Source organism: Marmota flaviventris, chromosome 15 (genome assembly GCF_047511675.1).
Source record: "Marmota flaviventris isolate mMarFla1 chromosome 15, mMarFla1.hap1, whole genome shotgun sequence".
NCBI lineage: Eukaryota > Metazoa > Chordata > Mammalia > Rodentia > Sciuridae > Marmota > Marmota flaviventris.
Window position 1 is genome coordinate 62,798,357 of NC_092512.1, and position 16,203 is coordinate 62,814,559.

General features: G+C 33.8%; 2 protein-coding genes across 5 annotated transcripts in view; one reads left to right on the forward strand and one right to left on the reverse strand.

Moving 5' to 3' along the window:
• Sdcbp (syndecan binding protein) overlaps nt 1-14,380 on the forward strand; it is a 33,823-nt gene extending 19,443 nt beyond the window's left edge. The window contains exons 3-9 of one of the 2 annotated variants that reach the window (XM_027932804.2): nt 3,729-3,807; nt 5,654-5,763; nt 8,013-8,171; nt 9,101-9,276; nt 10,761-10,932; nt 11,693-11,784; nt 13,216-14,380. In XM_027932804.2, the coding sequence (XP_027788605.1) occupies nt 3,729-3,807; nt 5,654-5,763; nt 8,013-8,171; nt 9,101-9,276; nt 10,761-10,932; nt 11,693-11,784; nt 13,216-13,270 (843 nt within the window). In that variant the 3' untranslated portion in view covers nt 13,271-14,380. Of the gene's footprint in view, nt 1-3,728; nt 3,808-5,653; nt 5,764-8,009; nt 8,172-9,100; nt 9,277-10,760; nt 10,933-11,692; nt 11,785-13,215 lie in introns of both variants that reach the window. The other variant, XM_027932803.2, reaches the window with a different exon arrangement.
• Nucleotides 14,381-15,032: 652 nt separating this feature from the next.
• Nucleotides 15,033-16,203, reverse strand: part of Nsmaf (neutral sphingomyelinase activation associated factor) — a 55,086-nt gene continuing 53,915 nt past the window's right edge. For all 3 annotated transcript variants that reach the window (XM_027932820.3, XM_027932819.3, XM_071602311.1), the window contains one exon: nt 15,033-15,710. In XM_027932820.3, coding sequence (XP_027788621.2) covers nt 15,616-15,710 — 95 coding nt within the window. In that variant the 3' untranslated portion in view covers nt 15,033-15,615. The remainder of the gene's footprint in view (nt 15,711-16,203) is intronic.

The following is a 16,203-nucleotide window of genomic DNA, read 5'->3' on the forward strand; positions in this document are numbered from 1 at the left end:
AAATGATCTTTGTTTGGGGGCTACTGAGGATTGAACTCAAGGGCACTAGACCACTGAGCTTCATCCCCAGCCTTGTTTTGTATTTTATTTATAGACAGGTTCTCACTGAGTTGCTTAGTGCCTTGGTTTTTACTGAGGCTGGCTTTGAACTCACGAGCCTCCTGCCTCAGCCTCCCAAGCTGCTGGGATTATAGGTGTGCACCACTGCACCCAGCTAAATAATTTTTTTAATATGATAATTATGAGGGGTTTCTTTTTGAATTGTTCACTGTTTGCAAACCCCTTATCCTACACTCATTTTACTTAAGTACTGACATTTTACTCTAAAATGAGATTTATCTTAATGATTGAATAATGATCAGAAAAAGTTTATTATGAAGATGTGAAAAGTCTTAAGCAAGCTGAAGAACGTAATCATTTTAGGTAAAATATTGGCCTTACTGGGAAAAGGAAAAAAGCAGAAGTAGTAACGTGTGACTGGGATTATTAACTTTGTGGGAATGGCTGAACTACAGGAACAGAGTCACTAGCAGTTATTTTCCATCTTAAATCCAGGGTGGGTATTAAAGTGTGGTTTGTAAAACTTACAGTTCATATGCCAGAGCTTTGATGCTTCTGAGTTTTAGGTGGCTTATTCAGTCATCTTAAATGTTGTATCACTTCTTTAGTATTTTGGCAATGTTTTTTTAATGTAGTTTTTATTTCTACAAAGTTCACCTGAACAGTACTTTTTCTTTTAGAAAGCTTTTATATGTGAAATACTTCACTTTCCAGAATAACCACTAAGCCATTAATTAATGTGACATCAGCACATTATCTGATAAAGATTTGTAGGCAGATTTGAGACTAATCTTTGTTTTCACTTTTTTTTTTTGTTAGCTTTCTATGGAACTTACAATTGGCTCTGAACAGAGGCTTTTGATTTTGAAAACAGCAGAAAAAGTCATTGATAATTGACAAGAATTGGATTGAAAAATAAAGAGGGATATAGTCTACATCAGGCTGATTTCTTTAAGGAGAAACAGGTTGCATGAATAATTCCGTTACAGGACTTTTTGTTAGATCAGAAAAATATTTGCTAAGTGATGGAGCCATGAGTAAGGAGGGAAACACGGTTCTTTTCTTCCCCCTGGATTAAAAAGTATTACTAATTTAACCATTACAATCTTGGGCTGTGTTTTGGGTTTTTTTTTTTTTTTTCCTTCATTTTCTAATATGGATTTGTTTTATTCCTGATAGTCCTGAAGAGGTATTGTAGAGGAGTGCAGTATTCATTTTCTCATCTCCTGGCCTTTTATATCACAGCAAAACTCACTCATAGCAGTGAACTGGCAGTTCATATTTTATAAACTATTTTACAATAGCCATTAGGCTGTGGCTTTCAACATTGTATAATCCTAACAGGAGCTTGTGGTTCCTCATCCTATAAAAAATTAAGCTTTTAAGAAACAATGATGTAGAGAACCAGTGCTTTCATTTCCTGTTAATGGTGAGCAGGGTTTGACAGAAGAGACTCCACAAGTATGGATTCTTTCTACATGCTTTCTGTAAATGACAGAAAGAGCAGGCCCTGGCAGTAATTGCCTGGGGCACTGTCCCTCATGCACCCCTGGTTTTTTTTTTTTTTTTTTTTTTTCAGGTTTCAAGGTAAGTTTGAAATAATTTGCTACATTTAATGATTTCCTGTTTTTATTCCCTTGTTTTATTTTTACTACAAATTACATGACTAAGTAATTTTATTTGCAGAGAACTTTCTATAAATTCTTAAGTGTTCTTTGGCTAAGAAAAAATAATGAAAGAATAAAAAATAGTATAAAGAAAAGCAATATTTTTTAAATCCATAAACTATATTTTAGAGCAGTTTCAGGTTCCCATCAAAGTGGAACAAATGGCACAGTACATCCCTTGCTCCCACAAGTGTGCAATCTCTGTCACTCTGGACATGTGCACTTGAGTGGTACATTTTTTAACAGTTGATGAATCTCTACCATTATCACCCAAACTCCATAGTTTACTTTAGGGTTAATTCTTTTTATCTGCCATTTTCTATGGGCTTTGACAAGTATATAAAGACATTGTCATATACAGAATAGTTTCACTGCTCTGAAAATCTGTGTTCTGCTTCTTCATCCCTCTTCACAACCTTTAGCAACAACTAATCCTTTTACTTTCTGCCCAATTTTGCCTTTTTCAGAATGTCATATAGTTGACATAATGCAATATCTAGCCTTTTCACATTGGCTTCTTTCACTTAGTAATATATGTTTAAGTTTCTTCCCTGTCTTTTTTTTTTTTCCAGCTTGATAGTTCATTTCTTTTTAACAATGAGCAGTATTTTTTATTTCCTTACAGATGATTCAAGAAAATGGCTACTTGACTACTTTTAGTTGAAAGTTTCAACTATTTTTAGTTGAAAGTTGGTAAAAGAACTTTAAGAATTCACTTTGAATTTCTGAATTGTTATAAGTAAAAGATTTTCATGCTGCATTTTGTTTCAATTTAGAATGTGTAATAAATTATAAAACATACTATAGGATGACTCAGTTATCTAAGTACAATATATGAGAACATTCACAATTCAGATGAATTTAGTACCATTCAAAGCATTGATTGACTGTACTTACTTACAGTTCCATCTCTCTTAGCACCTTGAGACTACTTTTGGCATTGATTGCACATCTGGGTTGAGATAGTATAAACTTCATTTCTTATTTTGACACATTTTGAGCTAAATAGTAAGGGATAATTAGATTGGTCATACAACTTATTGCCAAACTTGTCTCTAAATGACATGATTATTGAAGAGAAAGCTCTTTCTGTAAAGGACAAAGTACTTCTATCTGTGGAATGTACTTTGTACTTATGACATAGGCTATGAATCCCTGAGACAGCATATTTGAGCATGAGTAGCATGGATAAATATCTGTTTAGTGAAAATAATTCTGTGAGTGTTTTTAATCATTCTTTTATGTTAGTGATAAAGTATGTTTTAGGCATTCCTATACTTGCTAAGTATAGATTATTTCAGTGAGACATACTAAAGTGGTAGAATAAATATTAGAAACATAATATGAAAATTTTAGTTGTTTTCTGATATGTGACTTATATGAATATGATAGAGCTTTTTTGCCTTATGCAGATAATTTAAATGATTTTATTTGGACTAATTAGTGAAAGAATGATAAAAATGTAAAATGGTTTGTCATCCATTTTGGATTACTTTTTGAAAATAGTAATTTATTAATTAATTTGTTGAAGCACTATGAAGTACTTTGTTATCAAGATATGTAGAATAGCCAGGGGTGATAGTATACAGCTATGATTCCAGATACTTGGGAAGCTAAGGCAGAAGGATCTTACTTTCCAGACTGGACATCTTAGGGAGACCCTGTCTCAAAAAATAAAGTGCTGGGGAGGTTCTTCATTGGTAGTGCATTTGCCTTGCATGTATGAGGCCCTGTATTCAATCTTAGTACTGGGGTGGTGGGACTCAGAAATAGATGTAAAATGATGCGTATTCAATGTTTATGATAACCTTAAAATATTCAGAGTATGAAATATGTTCTTGATTCAGATTTCCTTCGAAAAAAATTATTGCTGAAGTGTTTGAAATGAAATTTACTTAAAAACTTAAGATTTTAGTTTCTTTTTGGAAGTACTGGATTAAATAAGAATGTTAAGTAAGAATTTATGATGTGGTACTAGAATTTTCTTCTTTTCTTTTTCAGGCTCAAACTGCCTTTTCTGCAAACCCTGCCAACCCAGCAATTTTGTCAGAAGCTTCTGCTCCCATCTGTCAAGATGGAAGTAGGTTTATACTTTGGGTTTATTCTTTCAGCACAGAAGTACTTGTTAAGTGTAATCCAAGATTCATTTTTTTTTTTTTCTTTTTGGATAGACTGTATAAAATTGGTGGTTAAAGTTCTAGTAGAAATAAAGAAAAATATTTATTAAAAAATAGCCCTTTATCTAATTAAGAGAAAAAACTGTGACTCTGAAGATTTGTTTTATGACTTAAGTAAACTGATTTTAGTGTGACTCATAAGTCTCTAATAAGATTAATTTATGAAAAAACCTTACATGGGAACTATGGTTTTCTTCACTGCTGCTCTTGAACTTCATCAACCGTCTCCTGTCTTTGCTAGGGGAACTTATAAAATTTCCAGCTACCTACATTTTGGAATATTTCACAGATTCAGGAGTATTTTAAATCTCCATATCCCGTCTTCTCCTTTTCCTTCACATTTTAGAGGGATTGAGGACAGAGTCTCTAAATAAGAGGACTTAAGATGCAAATCCAATGTTATATAAGTTCTTTGTGTACTGTCATCTTGTTTTATAGCTATTTATAACATTTTTACTTTAGAATCCATTTTAAGTTACAAATAGATCATTTTAAAAAGAGCTTTTGAAAATAGTACACAACTACTAAAAACTTTTAATATTATTAATCTAAAAATACTGTTTCTAGGGGCTGGAGTTGTGGCTCAGCAGTAGAGAGCTTGCCTAGCATGTGCAAGACCCTGAGTTTGATCCTTAGCACCACATAAAAATAAATAAATAAAATAAAGGTAGTGTGTCCAACTAAAAAATAAATATTTAAAAAAAATACTGTTTCTAGGATTTCATTGGAATGTGATTTACATTCTTAAAATGATATGGGACACTTTGAATTTTCTTTCTTAGTGTTGTTAGTTGAGAAGATTCATTCCATAGCCATGTTTAGTGAATGAGTCACAGAGTAGCTGGCTTGACAATAGACATTTTGATCATTTCTGAATTGGAGAAATCAGCCATACTCTTATACAATTCCTAATGAAATAGGTTTAAGAAACAGAAAAGGGAATATAATTTATTTGGAAAAATTGTTTTTACTCTTGAGTAGTCAGTCCTCTGTATCCTTGGGTTTTGTATCCACAGATTTATTCAGCCACACATTGAAAATAGAATTGCCAGTTGTGCATGCTTATAATCCCAGCAACTTGGGAGGCTGAGACAGGAGGACTGCAAGTATTCAGGGCCAGACTCAGCAACTTAGCAAGGCCCTGTGTCAAAAAAATAAAAAGGACTAGGGACATTGCCCAGTGACAAAGTGACCCTGGGTTCAATCTCCAGTACTAAAAATAAATAATAAAAAGTAAAAATTATATGTACCGAACATGTACAAAATTATTTTCTTGTCATTATTCTTTAATATAATCAGTAACTATTTATGTAGCATTGCATTATATTAACTAATACAAGTAATCTAGTGGTGATTTAAAGTATATGAGAGGATATGCATAGGTTATATGTAAATATTACACCATTTTATATGAGGAACTTGAGGATCTACACATTTGGTTTTCTGTGCTGGGTCCTGAAACCAATCCCCCATGGATACTAAGGGATAACTGTCTTAGAAATCGAAGATTGATTCAGTTCAGATGTATTCATATTTTATGACTTTTATCTTACACATTTTTTATATTTTTCATTTTGAATCACAAAGATGTGGAAGTCCCCCTCCAAATTGCTACTTTATATTCTAGATTTTCTAACTTAAATATCATTTTTTAAATACAGGTAGAAGTCCTATGTAAATGGTAGTTTTAATTTTGAGTATTCTTTCAGTGCCTTTTCCTTCCTTCATTCATTCTTCTGTTTATATTAGATCTCTATCCTAAACTGTATCCGGAGCTCTCCCAATACATGGGCCTGAGTTTAAATGATGAAGAAATACGTGCAAATATGGCCATGGTCCCTGGAGCATCAGTTCAGGGGGTATGTATAATATAATTAATTTTGAATTTTGTGTCATAATTTTATACATAGATTTAAGCTCTCCTTTTTGTAACTAACTCACAAATTTATAACTTAAGCATTGACCAAGTCTCTTAAATTTTACACTTCCTTGTGGATATTACTTTTTGCATTATCTGCTTCCTATTGTGCTGTTACCACTGTTTGGATTTATTAGGACTTAAAAGTTCAGATGTTTGGAAAAAAAATTCATATGCTTGGGGCTGGGGATGTAGTTCAGCGGTAGACTCTGTGCTCGCCTAGCACATGCGAGGCCCTGGGTTCGATCCTTGGCACCACATAAAAATAAACAAAATAAAGGTATTGTGTCCAATTAAAAATAAGTAAATAAAATACAATTAAAATAAATAAAAAAAATTCAGATGCTTTTTACTAGTTCTTTGTCTTCTGCATTTATTCAGTTACTGAAACCTAGATTCTGTCTCTCATATTTCTTGTGCTCATTTTATCCATTCCAGTTCTCCTATAACCATATTCAGGGTTTCTGGACTTCTAAACTAGACTGTTACAGTAATATCTTACATTTCCTGTAGTAACTTCTTATTTCAAACAATATTAAGATGCTGTTAGGTCAATTAATCTGAAGTACAGATCTGTCATATTTCTTTGCTCATAATCTCTTAATAGTCCTATACAATCCCAAACTCCATATAATTAGGCCCCAGATTCTGGGCTTCAACATATCTGGTGGTTATAAATATAGTAAAAAGATCATGACAGAATCCATGTCTGTCTTGTTGCCATAACCCTGGTGCTTAATACAGTACCTTGCATTTATTTAGCAAATAAATGTAGGTCCAGTTGTGAAAATAAATTGTAGTAAGTTTTTATCAGAGATAATTTAAGAAATGAAGAATTGAAAAAGCAAAAATTGAATATAGGTGTAACTGCAGAAAGTTAGCTACTTCTGTCAGGACTGAGTAACATAGGGAAGAAGTTGGAATAAATAGAAGCTTAGGCAGAGAGCTCCACAGAGCTAGACTCAGATCTTAGAAGAGAGAACCCTGCTGAAGTATCATGCCTTCTGAAGGGTTGAAATGAGGCTGGTTCTGAGTGACAGTAATAGATAGATACTGGAAATAGCTGTGTAGGTTAAGGGCCATGCTCAGGCAGTGCTGATAAAAATCAAAAGGAAACAGAAAATAGGCACTTTTCCCTCCAGTATCTAGGGCCTCATGTGATGAAAGGGAACCCAAAACATTCTGATAAAGGAAAATGTAACTTCAACAATTCAGGCCCCAGCACCACCAAATAAAGAATAGAAGAGTGCATTTGGAGCTTTTTGACAGTAGCTTAATACCAGGGTATATTCACATACTTGTAGAAATATTTGAACTTTATATGACAATAACAACGTTATATTTTATTCTTAAAAGGTGCAATTCACCTTCATAAAACCAAGATTCAGCAAAGTTTTTTTTTTCCATAAAGTGTCCCATAATCATCTTAGTCTTTAATAATCACTTATGACCTGTCACATATTTTGTATTTTATTTAGAGTCAGGGTCTCAGTTGTTTAGCACCTTGCTCTTACGGAGGCTGGCTTTGAACTCAATCCTCCTGTCTCAGTCTTCCGAGCTGCTGGGACTGCTGGGATTACAGGTGTGCGCCACTGTGCCCAGCTTGTTTACAACTTTTAAAAATATAAAAATCATACTTAACTCTGGATTATGTAAAAATCAACCAGTTACCTCTGATAAAAATGAAGTGGCTTCCACATAAAAATACCTTCTGAAAAATGTCTCTCAAAAGCGTAGCATGGCCTTTAAGTTTGAGGAAAATATATTTGAAATGAAGACAAATAAAAATATCCTTTTTGAGAGGGATACATTCTAAGAAATGATTTGTTAGTTGATTTCATCATTGTGAAGATGTGGAGTGTACTTGCACAAACTGAGATGGCCATGTAATCAATAGGCCATAACTTATGAGAGTATTTTCATTGGTGGTCTATTGTTGAGTTAAATGTCAGTATGCAGCAAATGATGGTATGCATGAAATAAGTGCCAGTGAATTTGAAAAGGCACAAAAAAAGGAATTAGTAAGTAAATACTAGTGTCATTTTTTGCAGAAGTCAGACTTTGTCTGAAAGAAATTATTTATAGATTAATTTTTGGAAAAGCACAACTGAGTTACTTTCCAGGTATTTTAATTTTTTTTCAGGACATTGTTTCTAAATATTGACACATTCTATATGTTTTTTTCAGCAGTTGGTAGCAAGACCTTCCAGTATGAATTATATGGTGGCTCCTGTAACGGGTAATGATGTTGGAATTCGTAGAGCAGAAATTAAGCAAGGGATTCGTGAAGTCATTTTGTGTAAGGATCAAGATGGAAAAATTGGGCTTAGGCTTAAATCAATAGATAATGTAAGTACTTTAATATCTAGTTTATATAAATAGCTTATAAAATATTAAGTGATTAATATTAAAATAACTTGAAATAGAAATGTTTTAGTTGTAATGATGCATCTATAACAGAATATTATAAATATTAACTTGTTTAATTGGAGATGCCCTATTTTGAGAAGGCAGACTAGGAACTTGCAAGAATATTACTTTGAATGATTTTTTTTTTTTCTTTTCTGAGTACTCACCAGACTACTTATTATAAACTATTAAACTATGTTATGTATGTATAACATAATAGAAGAACATTCTGGGATTGAAATAGGGTGACATATATGAAAGTTAAGAAAAAAACTGATCTGTGAGAATCGACATACATTCATTTTTTAAAAAACATTTTTAAAGTAAATGATGATGTGAGATGATTTTACAGGTTTGTTATTTCTGCCCTTGAAATTCAAATTTAATAGGTCATTTTCTGAGCATGTTTCTAATTAGGGCAATCACTATTTTAATAAAGTAGTAATAGAACAATTATTTCTCACCATACTGAAGACATGAAACAGGGTTACTCTCTGAGGAACATTTTAGAATTTGTTAAGGACATGTTGGGTCTTTATCCTGATTTATAGTTTTGGCCATTACTTTATTGGATTTAGTGTCAGTCTTAAGTCTCATCAGCTCGCTAAATCCAGCTTTTGCACATACAAAAATAAGGCTAACCTTGGCAGGAAACCCCATTCCTGCCTGAAAATCCAGAGGGTTGAGGGTATTTGATTTCTTCATGCTCATAGCTCATTGAAGACCTGTCAGTGTGCTTGATTTAAAGGAGTTAACATGGCACATTACACTCATAGTTTTTCTTTTCTTGTTTTTCTTTTTCTTGGTTTTGATGGGAGATTTCTAACCAGCACTTTCAAATCATGACCACTTATTTTCTTATTGTTTAGGGTATATTTGTTCAGCTAGTCCAGGCTAATTCTCCAGCCTCATTAGTTGGTCTGAGATTTGGGGACCAGGTGCTGCAGATCAATGGTGAAAACTGTGCAGGCTGGAGCTCTGATAAAGCACACAAGGTGCTCAAACAGGCTTTTGGAGAGAAGATTACTATGACCATTCGTGATAGGTAAGCTTTTGATAAACAGTTCAAATGGAAATTCAGGACTAGTTTTCCATTTTTTTGGGCTTTCAGGATTCTGTAAATATAGTGTTGGAGAAAATAATCAAATGTTATTGATAAGCCTTAGGATCTTGAAGTTGTTTGGTGCAGATTTTTCTTACATAGTTTGATTTTTTTAAAAGTAAAATTCTGATTTTGCATATACACCTTATTTCAGAGTTTATAGGTGTCACGAGGGTCGGAGTCTACTTAGAACTCCAGAAGTTTATGAGTTTTGAAAACCACATCTGGCCTTTTAGGTGATTATGAAGCTCTAGTTGTCAAGAGGATAAAACATTTGGTAGTGCTTACTTCAGTTATAACTCTTAAATATTAAGCACATGATACTGAGCCTCCCTTTATCTTATTTGCCAGTCCCCACAAGTGTGAAGGGTGGAGCTATATCACATTGTTACAATAAATTTGTGAATTTTTGTTTATCTCAGTTTAACTTCTATTTTCTCTATAATTGTTTCTAATTTCTAATATATTTTAGATATTTAGTAAGCATTTTTATAGATGAAGGTCATTTTTTCTGTATATCTAAACATAGTTTTACCAACAGGAAGATGTGACTTTTGAATTTTATAATGTAAGCACAGGTTGATTTATGATAGCAGGGTTTTAGAGATGTGAGCAAGTATAACTGATATGACAGCTTCTAAGAGCACACACTGTCTGTCTCTTTATATAGCTGTGTACCTTCTTTTCCAAATGGGGCTTGAGGAAATCTTACTGCTTTTATAGGTCTTCTAAAATAGAGCAAAATAAAGCAACAACAAAAACACCCATTTTTCTATAAAATTTTCAAACTTAAGATGTGAGAAATACTATAAAAGGTTTTAAAATTTTTTTTTAATGTTTCTTAAGAGTTAGGTAGGCTTTAATAAATAGTAAAAGTTAATAAAAGGAAAAATTCAATTTTAGCTCTTGATTTGGGTTAAAAAATTCAAGCCTCATTGCTAATGCAAAAGTATTATGAATTTTAAAGGGAAAAGCTATTGTTGAACTGCAAGAAGCATTTTGTTCACTTGTCTTTGATACTAGTCAGGATTTCCTTCTTCAGATAAACCAAATCATAATGAAGATATTTTTTAAAGCATTTTACACAAATTACAGTGCATGTACAACATCAGAGCCATAATTAGTTTTTTGCTGGAAACACTTAATATTTATTATAACTATCCAATAGGATGGAATTTATGGTTATATGAATTCCATTAAATGTTTACCTTAGTATTAAATTTTTTTATTGATTTTAAAAAAAATAAACGACAGTGGAATGCATTGCAGTTCTTATTACATGCATACAGCACAATTTTTCATATCTCTGGTTGTAAATAAAGTATGTTGACACCAATTCGTGTCTTCATACATGTACTTTGAATAATGATGTCTATCACAGTCCATCAGTATAAAATTTTAATTGAAATTGTCCATTTTGTTTGCAGGCCCTTTGAACGCACAATTACCATGCACAAGGATAGTACTGGACATGTTGGTTTTATCTTTAAAAATGGAAAAATAACATCCATAGTGAAAGATAGTTCTGCAGCCAGAAATGGTCTTCTCACTGAACATAACATCTGTGAAATCAATGGGCAGAATGTCATTGGCTTGAAGGTGAGGAATAGTCCTTCTGTGTGTTCCTGCTGCAGTTTTATTTTAGAAGACTTCTTTTTCCTTTGATCATTTAGGTGGTGCTGTTTTATATTGACCTCCAAAATACAGAAACTTGGGAGGTGCAATGTGTAGGACCTGGGGCTGTGGTCTGGCCTGGACCCAGCTAGCTGTGTTTACAAAAATTCCCTGAAATGTTACCTAGAATCTTCTTTCCTGTGTACAGAAGGGGTTGGACTAGATGATCCCTGAAGTTATTTGAGTTAAAATTCTGTTGAGACTTGGGCAGTGAAAATTTTGACAACATTTAAATGATTGGTTTGGCCACCTTTTCAATCCAAGAATTTAGGAAATGAGTAATAATTTTCATCCATATTAGGACCTTTTTTTTAAAAAAAGTTTTTCTCTTTCTACAAATCTTCTATCTTAAGTTGTAAAGGTTTTAAGACCTCATTTCATAAATTATAGAATACACAGTTAACAGGATACTGTATTATATATGGAAAAATTATTCATTTATAAATAATAAAAAGATGTTCTTATTCAGTATGTTCAGCTCAGTTAACTGATTTTGTTACCAGCTGTAAAATTGTGTTGTATAGAATTAAACTTGGCAAGGAAAGCTTAAAATGTTTAGAAATACTAAGGGTCAGGATTTGGGAGATACTAGTAAAACACAACACAATGTATATTATGTATTTCTTTATCAAGAATATTAAATAAAGTTCTAGTGAAATTAACTTTCATTATATATTTTCTTCAGGACTCTCAAATTGCAGACATCCTGTCAACATCAGGAACTGTGGTTACCATCACAATCATGCCTGCTTTTATCTTTGAGCACATTATTAAACGGTAAGTACACAAATTCTTCAGCTTAACATATATAGATGTGTGACTTTATATAAGTACCATATTTTAATTTCCAAACCTTTGGTTCTTTTACCTTAAAGATGACCTTGGTATTTATTTAGAAATTTGAAATACATTACTTAAATCAGAGGAACTGTTTGGTAAGGCCCCTTGCAACTTCCCAAGTATGAAATAAAATTCACTGTACCCTTGATAAATTTTAACAGTGCCTAATAAAGTGTTTTCAAAAAGAGGTAACTTGCTTTCAATTTGTAGTATAAATGACTACAGTAGCACTATGCCTATAGTTCCTTTGCTCAGTAGACATCTAGTCATGTTGGTTTGTTGTGGTGAGTTCTTACTTTTATTGGATGTTAAGAATAATAGTTTCAGCTAGGCATGGTGTGATGCCTATAATCCCAGCTACTTGGAAGCTGAGGCAGGAAAATCAAGTTAAGAAGCCAGTCTCAGCAACCCAGGAAACTGAGACCCTCTCTCAAAAATAAAATTTAAAAGGAGCGGGTAGTGTAGCTCAGAGGTTGAGTGCTTGCCTAGCATGTGCAAGGCCCTGGATTCAGTCCCCAGTACTGCATACAAAAATTACAGAGTAACTGTTCTCTCTAGCATCTCAAGTAGAGGTGTGTGGTTCTGTTATCTGTCCTCGGGACAAGATTGGGAAGCTCAGTGTAAAAAATTGAATAGGGCTACTTTCACTAGCACTTTTCAAATCTGAGCTTCTATCATAACTGTTTTTGCCAAGCCAACTTCAGAATTTCTGTCATGCATGTGGAAATGAGATTTTACAAATTCATTAACATGACCTTTGTAATGAAAATTTTTATGTGGTTCTGGGTAGACTGCACAGCTTCCCTATCTTAGAGAAGAATTACTTTCAAGACTAATTTTTCTAGAGTTCTCTTTTTTCTTTTTTTTGTTGGGGGTAGGATACTGAGGATTGACCTCAGGGCAATTGGACCACTGAGCCACAACCCCAGCGTATTTTATTGAGAGACAGGGTCTTACTGAGTTGCCTTGCTTTTGCTGAGGCTGGCGATCCTCCTGTCTTAGCCTCCTGAGCTGCTGGGATTATAGGCATGTGCCACTGAGCCTGCCTAGAGCTCTTTTTCTTAAACTATTTCTTCCCCACTTCCTCTCCAACTTGTTATGACCTTATCTTTTTAAAAATCATCATCCTTAGCATTACAAGGACTTACTTACATCTCAATTTGTCTAGCCAAGGTAGATAGCCTTTCATGCTGTTTTCCATCAACAAAATTATCAAGAGACTTAGATCTGAGCTCATTTGGAAGAACTTTCCCAATTTCCTCATCTAATGATACTTGGAGCTCAATTTTAATTGGGGTTTTTCTTGAATTTAACATATCATTAAAAAAAAAAAAACCTCCATGTGTAATGAAAGTGACTCTTTTGTAGGATGGCGCCAAGCATCGTGAAAAGCCTGATGGATCACACCATTCCTGAGGTTTAAGTCACAGCACAGTGTAAACACAGCTGAACTTCTCCAGTTTCCTTCTTCGGCAACTTCTGCATTATGCACATGAAGCTTTCCCGGAGCCAGGGAGCATATGCTGCATGAGGACCTTTCTATACATCATGGCTGGGAACCTTACTGTTGCATCTGATACTTTCTTCAGATTTCAAGATAGTTGTAGCCTTATCCTGGTTTTACAGATGTGAAACTTTCAAAAGATTTATTGACTTTCCTAGAATAGTTTCTCTACTGGAAACCTGATGCTTTTATAAGCCATTGTGATTAGGATGACTGATACAAGTTTAGTGTTGTGTGAGAAGCAGTCACTTTTCTTCTAGATAATGCATAGTGCTGTTCATGTTTCTTTAGTTGTATGGTGTATTTACATTATTAACATGTTACCATAGTATATTTAGGATGATTGCCTTTGATAGTTTAAGTTCTCTCTGTGTGTGTGTGTGTGTGTGTATGTGTGTGTGTCACCAATTAAGTAACACTGATTTCATTCCATGTAAGCATTACAGTGTATGTAGGTTGCAAGAGATTATAATGATTGTTATTAAATTTTAACTACCTTCACTTAATAATGCTTGAACTGTCGCCTTAACTGTGTTAAGCATCTAGAATAAAAGCCAAAATATAATTATTGCTGCCTTTCTAAAACCCCAAACGTAGTTGTATATTAAACTGAAATGTACACTAGCCCATAACAGTTTAATGGTACTTACTGAGCTATGGCATAGCTGCTTAGCTGTATTTGAGATTTTCTAGTTATTGCGTAATGGAAATTTCTTTCTTCTAAAATTTGCCAGTATCACTTTCTGAAAAACAAATCGCTATATATTTAATGTAAAAAATTCTTAACGCTAAACAGGATAAACTTTGGACTCCTTTTTTTCATTTGTGGATTAAGTAAGATAATACTTAATTTTGGCATTTGAATCTTAATTTTATGTAACCTAGCTACTTCAGAATGCTCTTAGAATGTTTTCCTAATAATTTGTTGTCCCCTGACTCCTTCCTGAAAACAAAATGGCAGTGACACTTATCCTTTTTTCTTTTTGATTTATATCTATCCTGTTTTAAATAAATATGCAAAAAGTTAAACTTTAGTCTGTTATTGCATCATTTGGAACTTTTGTCAGTTGTCACACTTGTGCATGGCCTTGATGGGCACGTGAAATCTGCTTCCAACTGTGGAAGGCAGGGCACTGCTCTCCATGAGCAGCTGACATCCAGGAGTGTTGAGAACCCCTCAGATCTGAAAGGCTGTGAGTGTTGAAGCTCCTGCCCCAGTTTGCAGTCTGAGGGACGGGTTCGCCCTGTGCACTCAGGCTGTACAGCAGGAACTTGATGAGGCTGTTGATGCTCCCTACCAACACCACAAATCATATATGTGTGTGTGTGAATTTGATATTTGTTACCTTGGTTGATTCACAATTTTTCTCCTTATGCTGCACTCCTGTAAGATATGACAGTGCTTTCTAAAGAGTGTGGAAAATTTAAAAATCATGATTATAGTGGTTCAGAAGTTGAACCTGAAAGAAAATCAGTGCTATTGCTATATAGGTTACCATGTTTGAAATTTAGTACATTTCCCAGTTTGATTATCTGTTTGGCCTGGACTTGAGTCTGAAGACAGTGATATGAAGAGTTCTGTGACTTCTGAAACTAGGGTTTTCTAAGATCAATACTTGTGATTTGTAAAAGCTACTAGTGTTTATAATCAATTTAAGTAAGAAAATGAAAACTGCTCTCATTACAGAAAAATATTTTTAATGTAGAAAAGATGAGCATTTAATAGCTTAATGAAATACAAACCATTCCTATACACAGTAAACTTACTGCTATAAGAACTGCTAATCCTTTCCCAGGTTCTTAGAAGCTGGGGACAGCATCATAGAAAGTAACCACTCCATGAAACACATTCGTAAAAACCCAGTGTCAGCAATTGATAGATCAGGAAGACAAAACAGAGTGACTCAGAAGTAGCAGACGATAACTGCACATTTTCGTGGGGAATTCTAAACTGTTGAGTGCTTTCTGATGTTTCCCCAGTTTAGTATCTCTTGGCTTCTCTCTGCCACCCAACCCAGTCTTCTACCCATCATCACACTGGGATGTAATATTTTCTCTCTAACACTCATAATTCTATCTGCCTTAGTGGATGGCAACTAATGGCTTTCAAAAACGAAATCACCATGATTTAGAAAGTTTAAAACCACAAATTTTCCATGTGGTGACACTTCTAATTACTACCATTGCACATTCACCAGTTCTTTTAAAAGTTTTGTTTAAAAATACTTTAAATAGAATTTAATGTTCAAGAGAGGAAAAGGCACTTAATACTGCAATTTCCAGAACATAATTTGTCTGTCTTCCCCTCCTGTGATGATGCTGCTACACTGTTCATTCATCCATATGCAAGTCACAGCACCTGAAAGGAAGACACATTAGGTAGGAAGGTGACCAGGAGGTAGCCAAAGATACACTCTACTGTAATGCTCACTCTTTGCTTGCTATTCATTTACAAAGAAGAAAAGTAAGTGCTACTTGTCTTTTTCTCTAACAAAATCCTTGTAATAAATTAAAAAACAAGTGCTTGGTACAAAGAACTTATGAGGAATAAAAAAGAAACCATTTCAATGTATATCTAAAGCCAAAAGAACAGGAATCATTCAGGAAATGGATTGGAAGGGATCAAATGTCAATTAGAACTACTGTAGGAATAAAATGCGTAATTTTTAAGATATACATTTAATAAAAAATAATCATGAAACTGGGGCACAGGAGAGGATAAAAGTGGGAAAAATCACAGCAGGAAGTCAATAGCTACTAGAATTAAAAACTCAGTCCTTCAAACAATGAGGAGAAAAGCATGCAAGTTTATACAAATATGACAGTAAATCTCCAAGAGATGATACTACTAG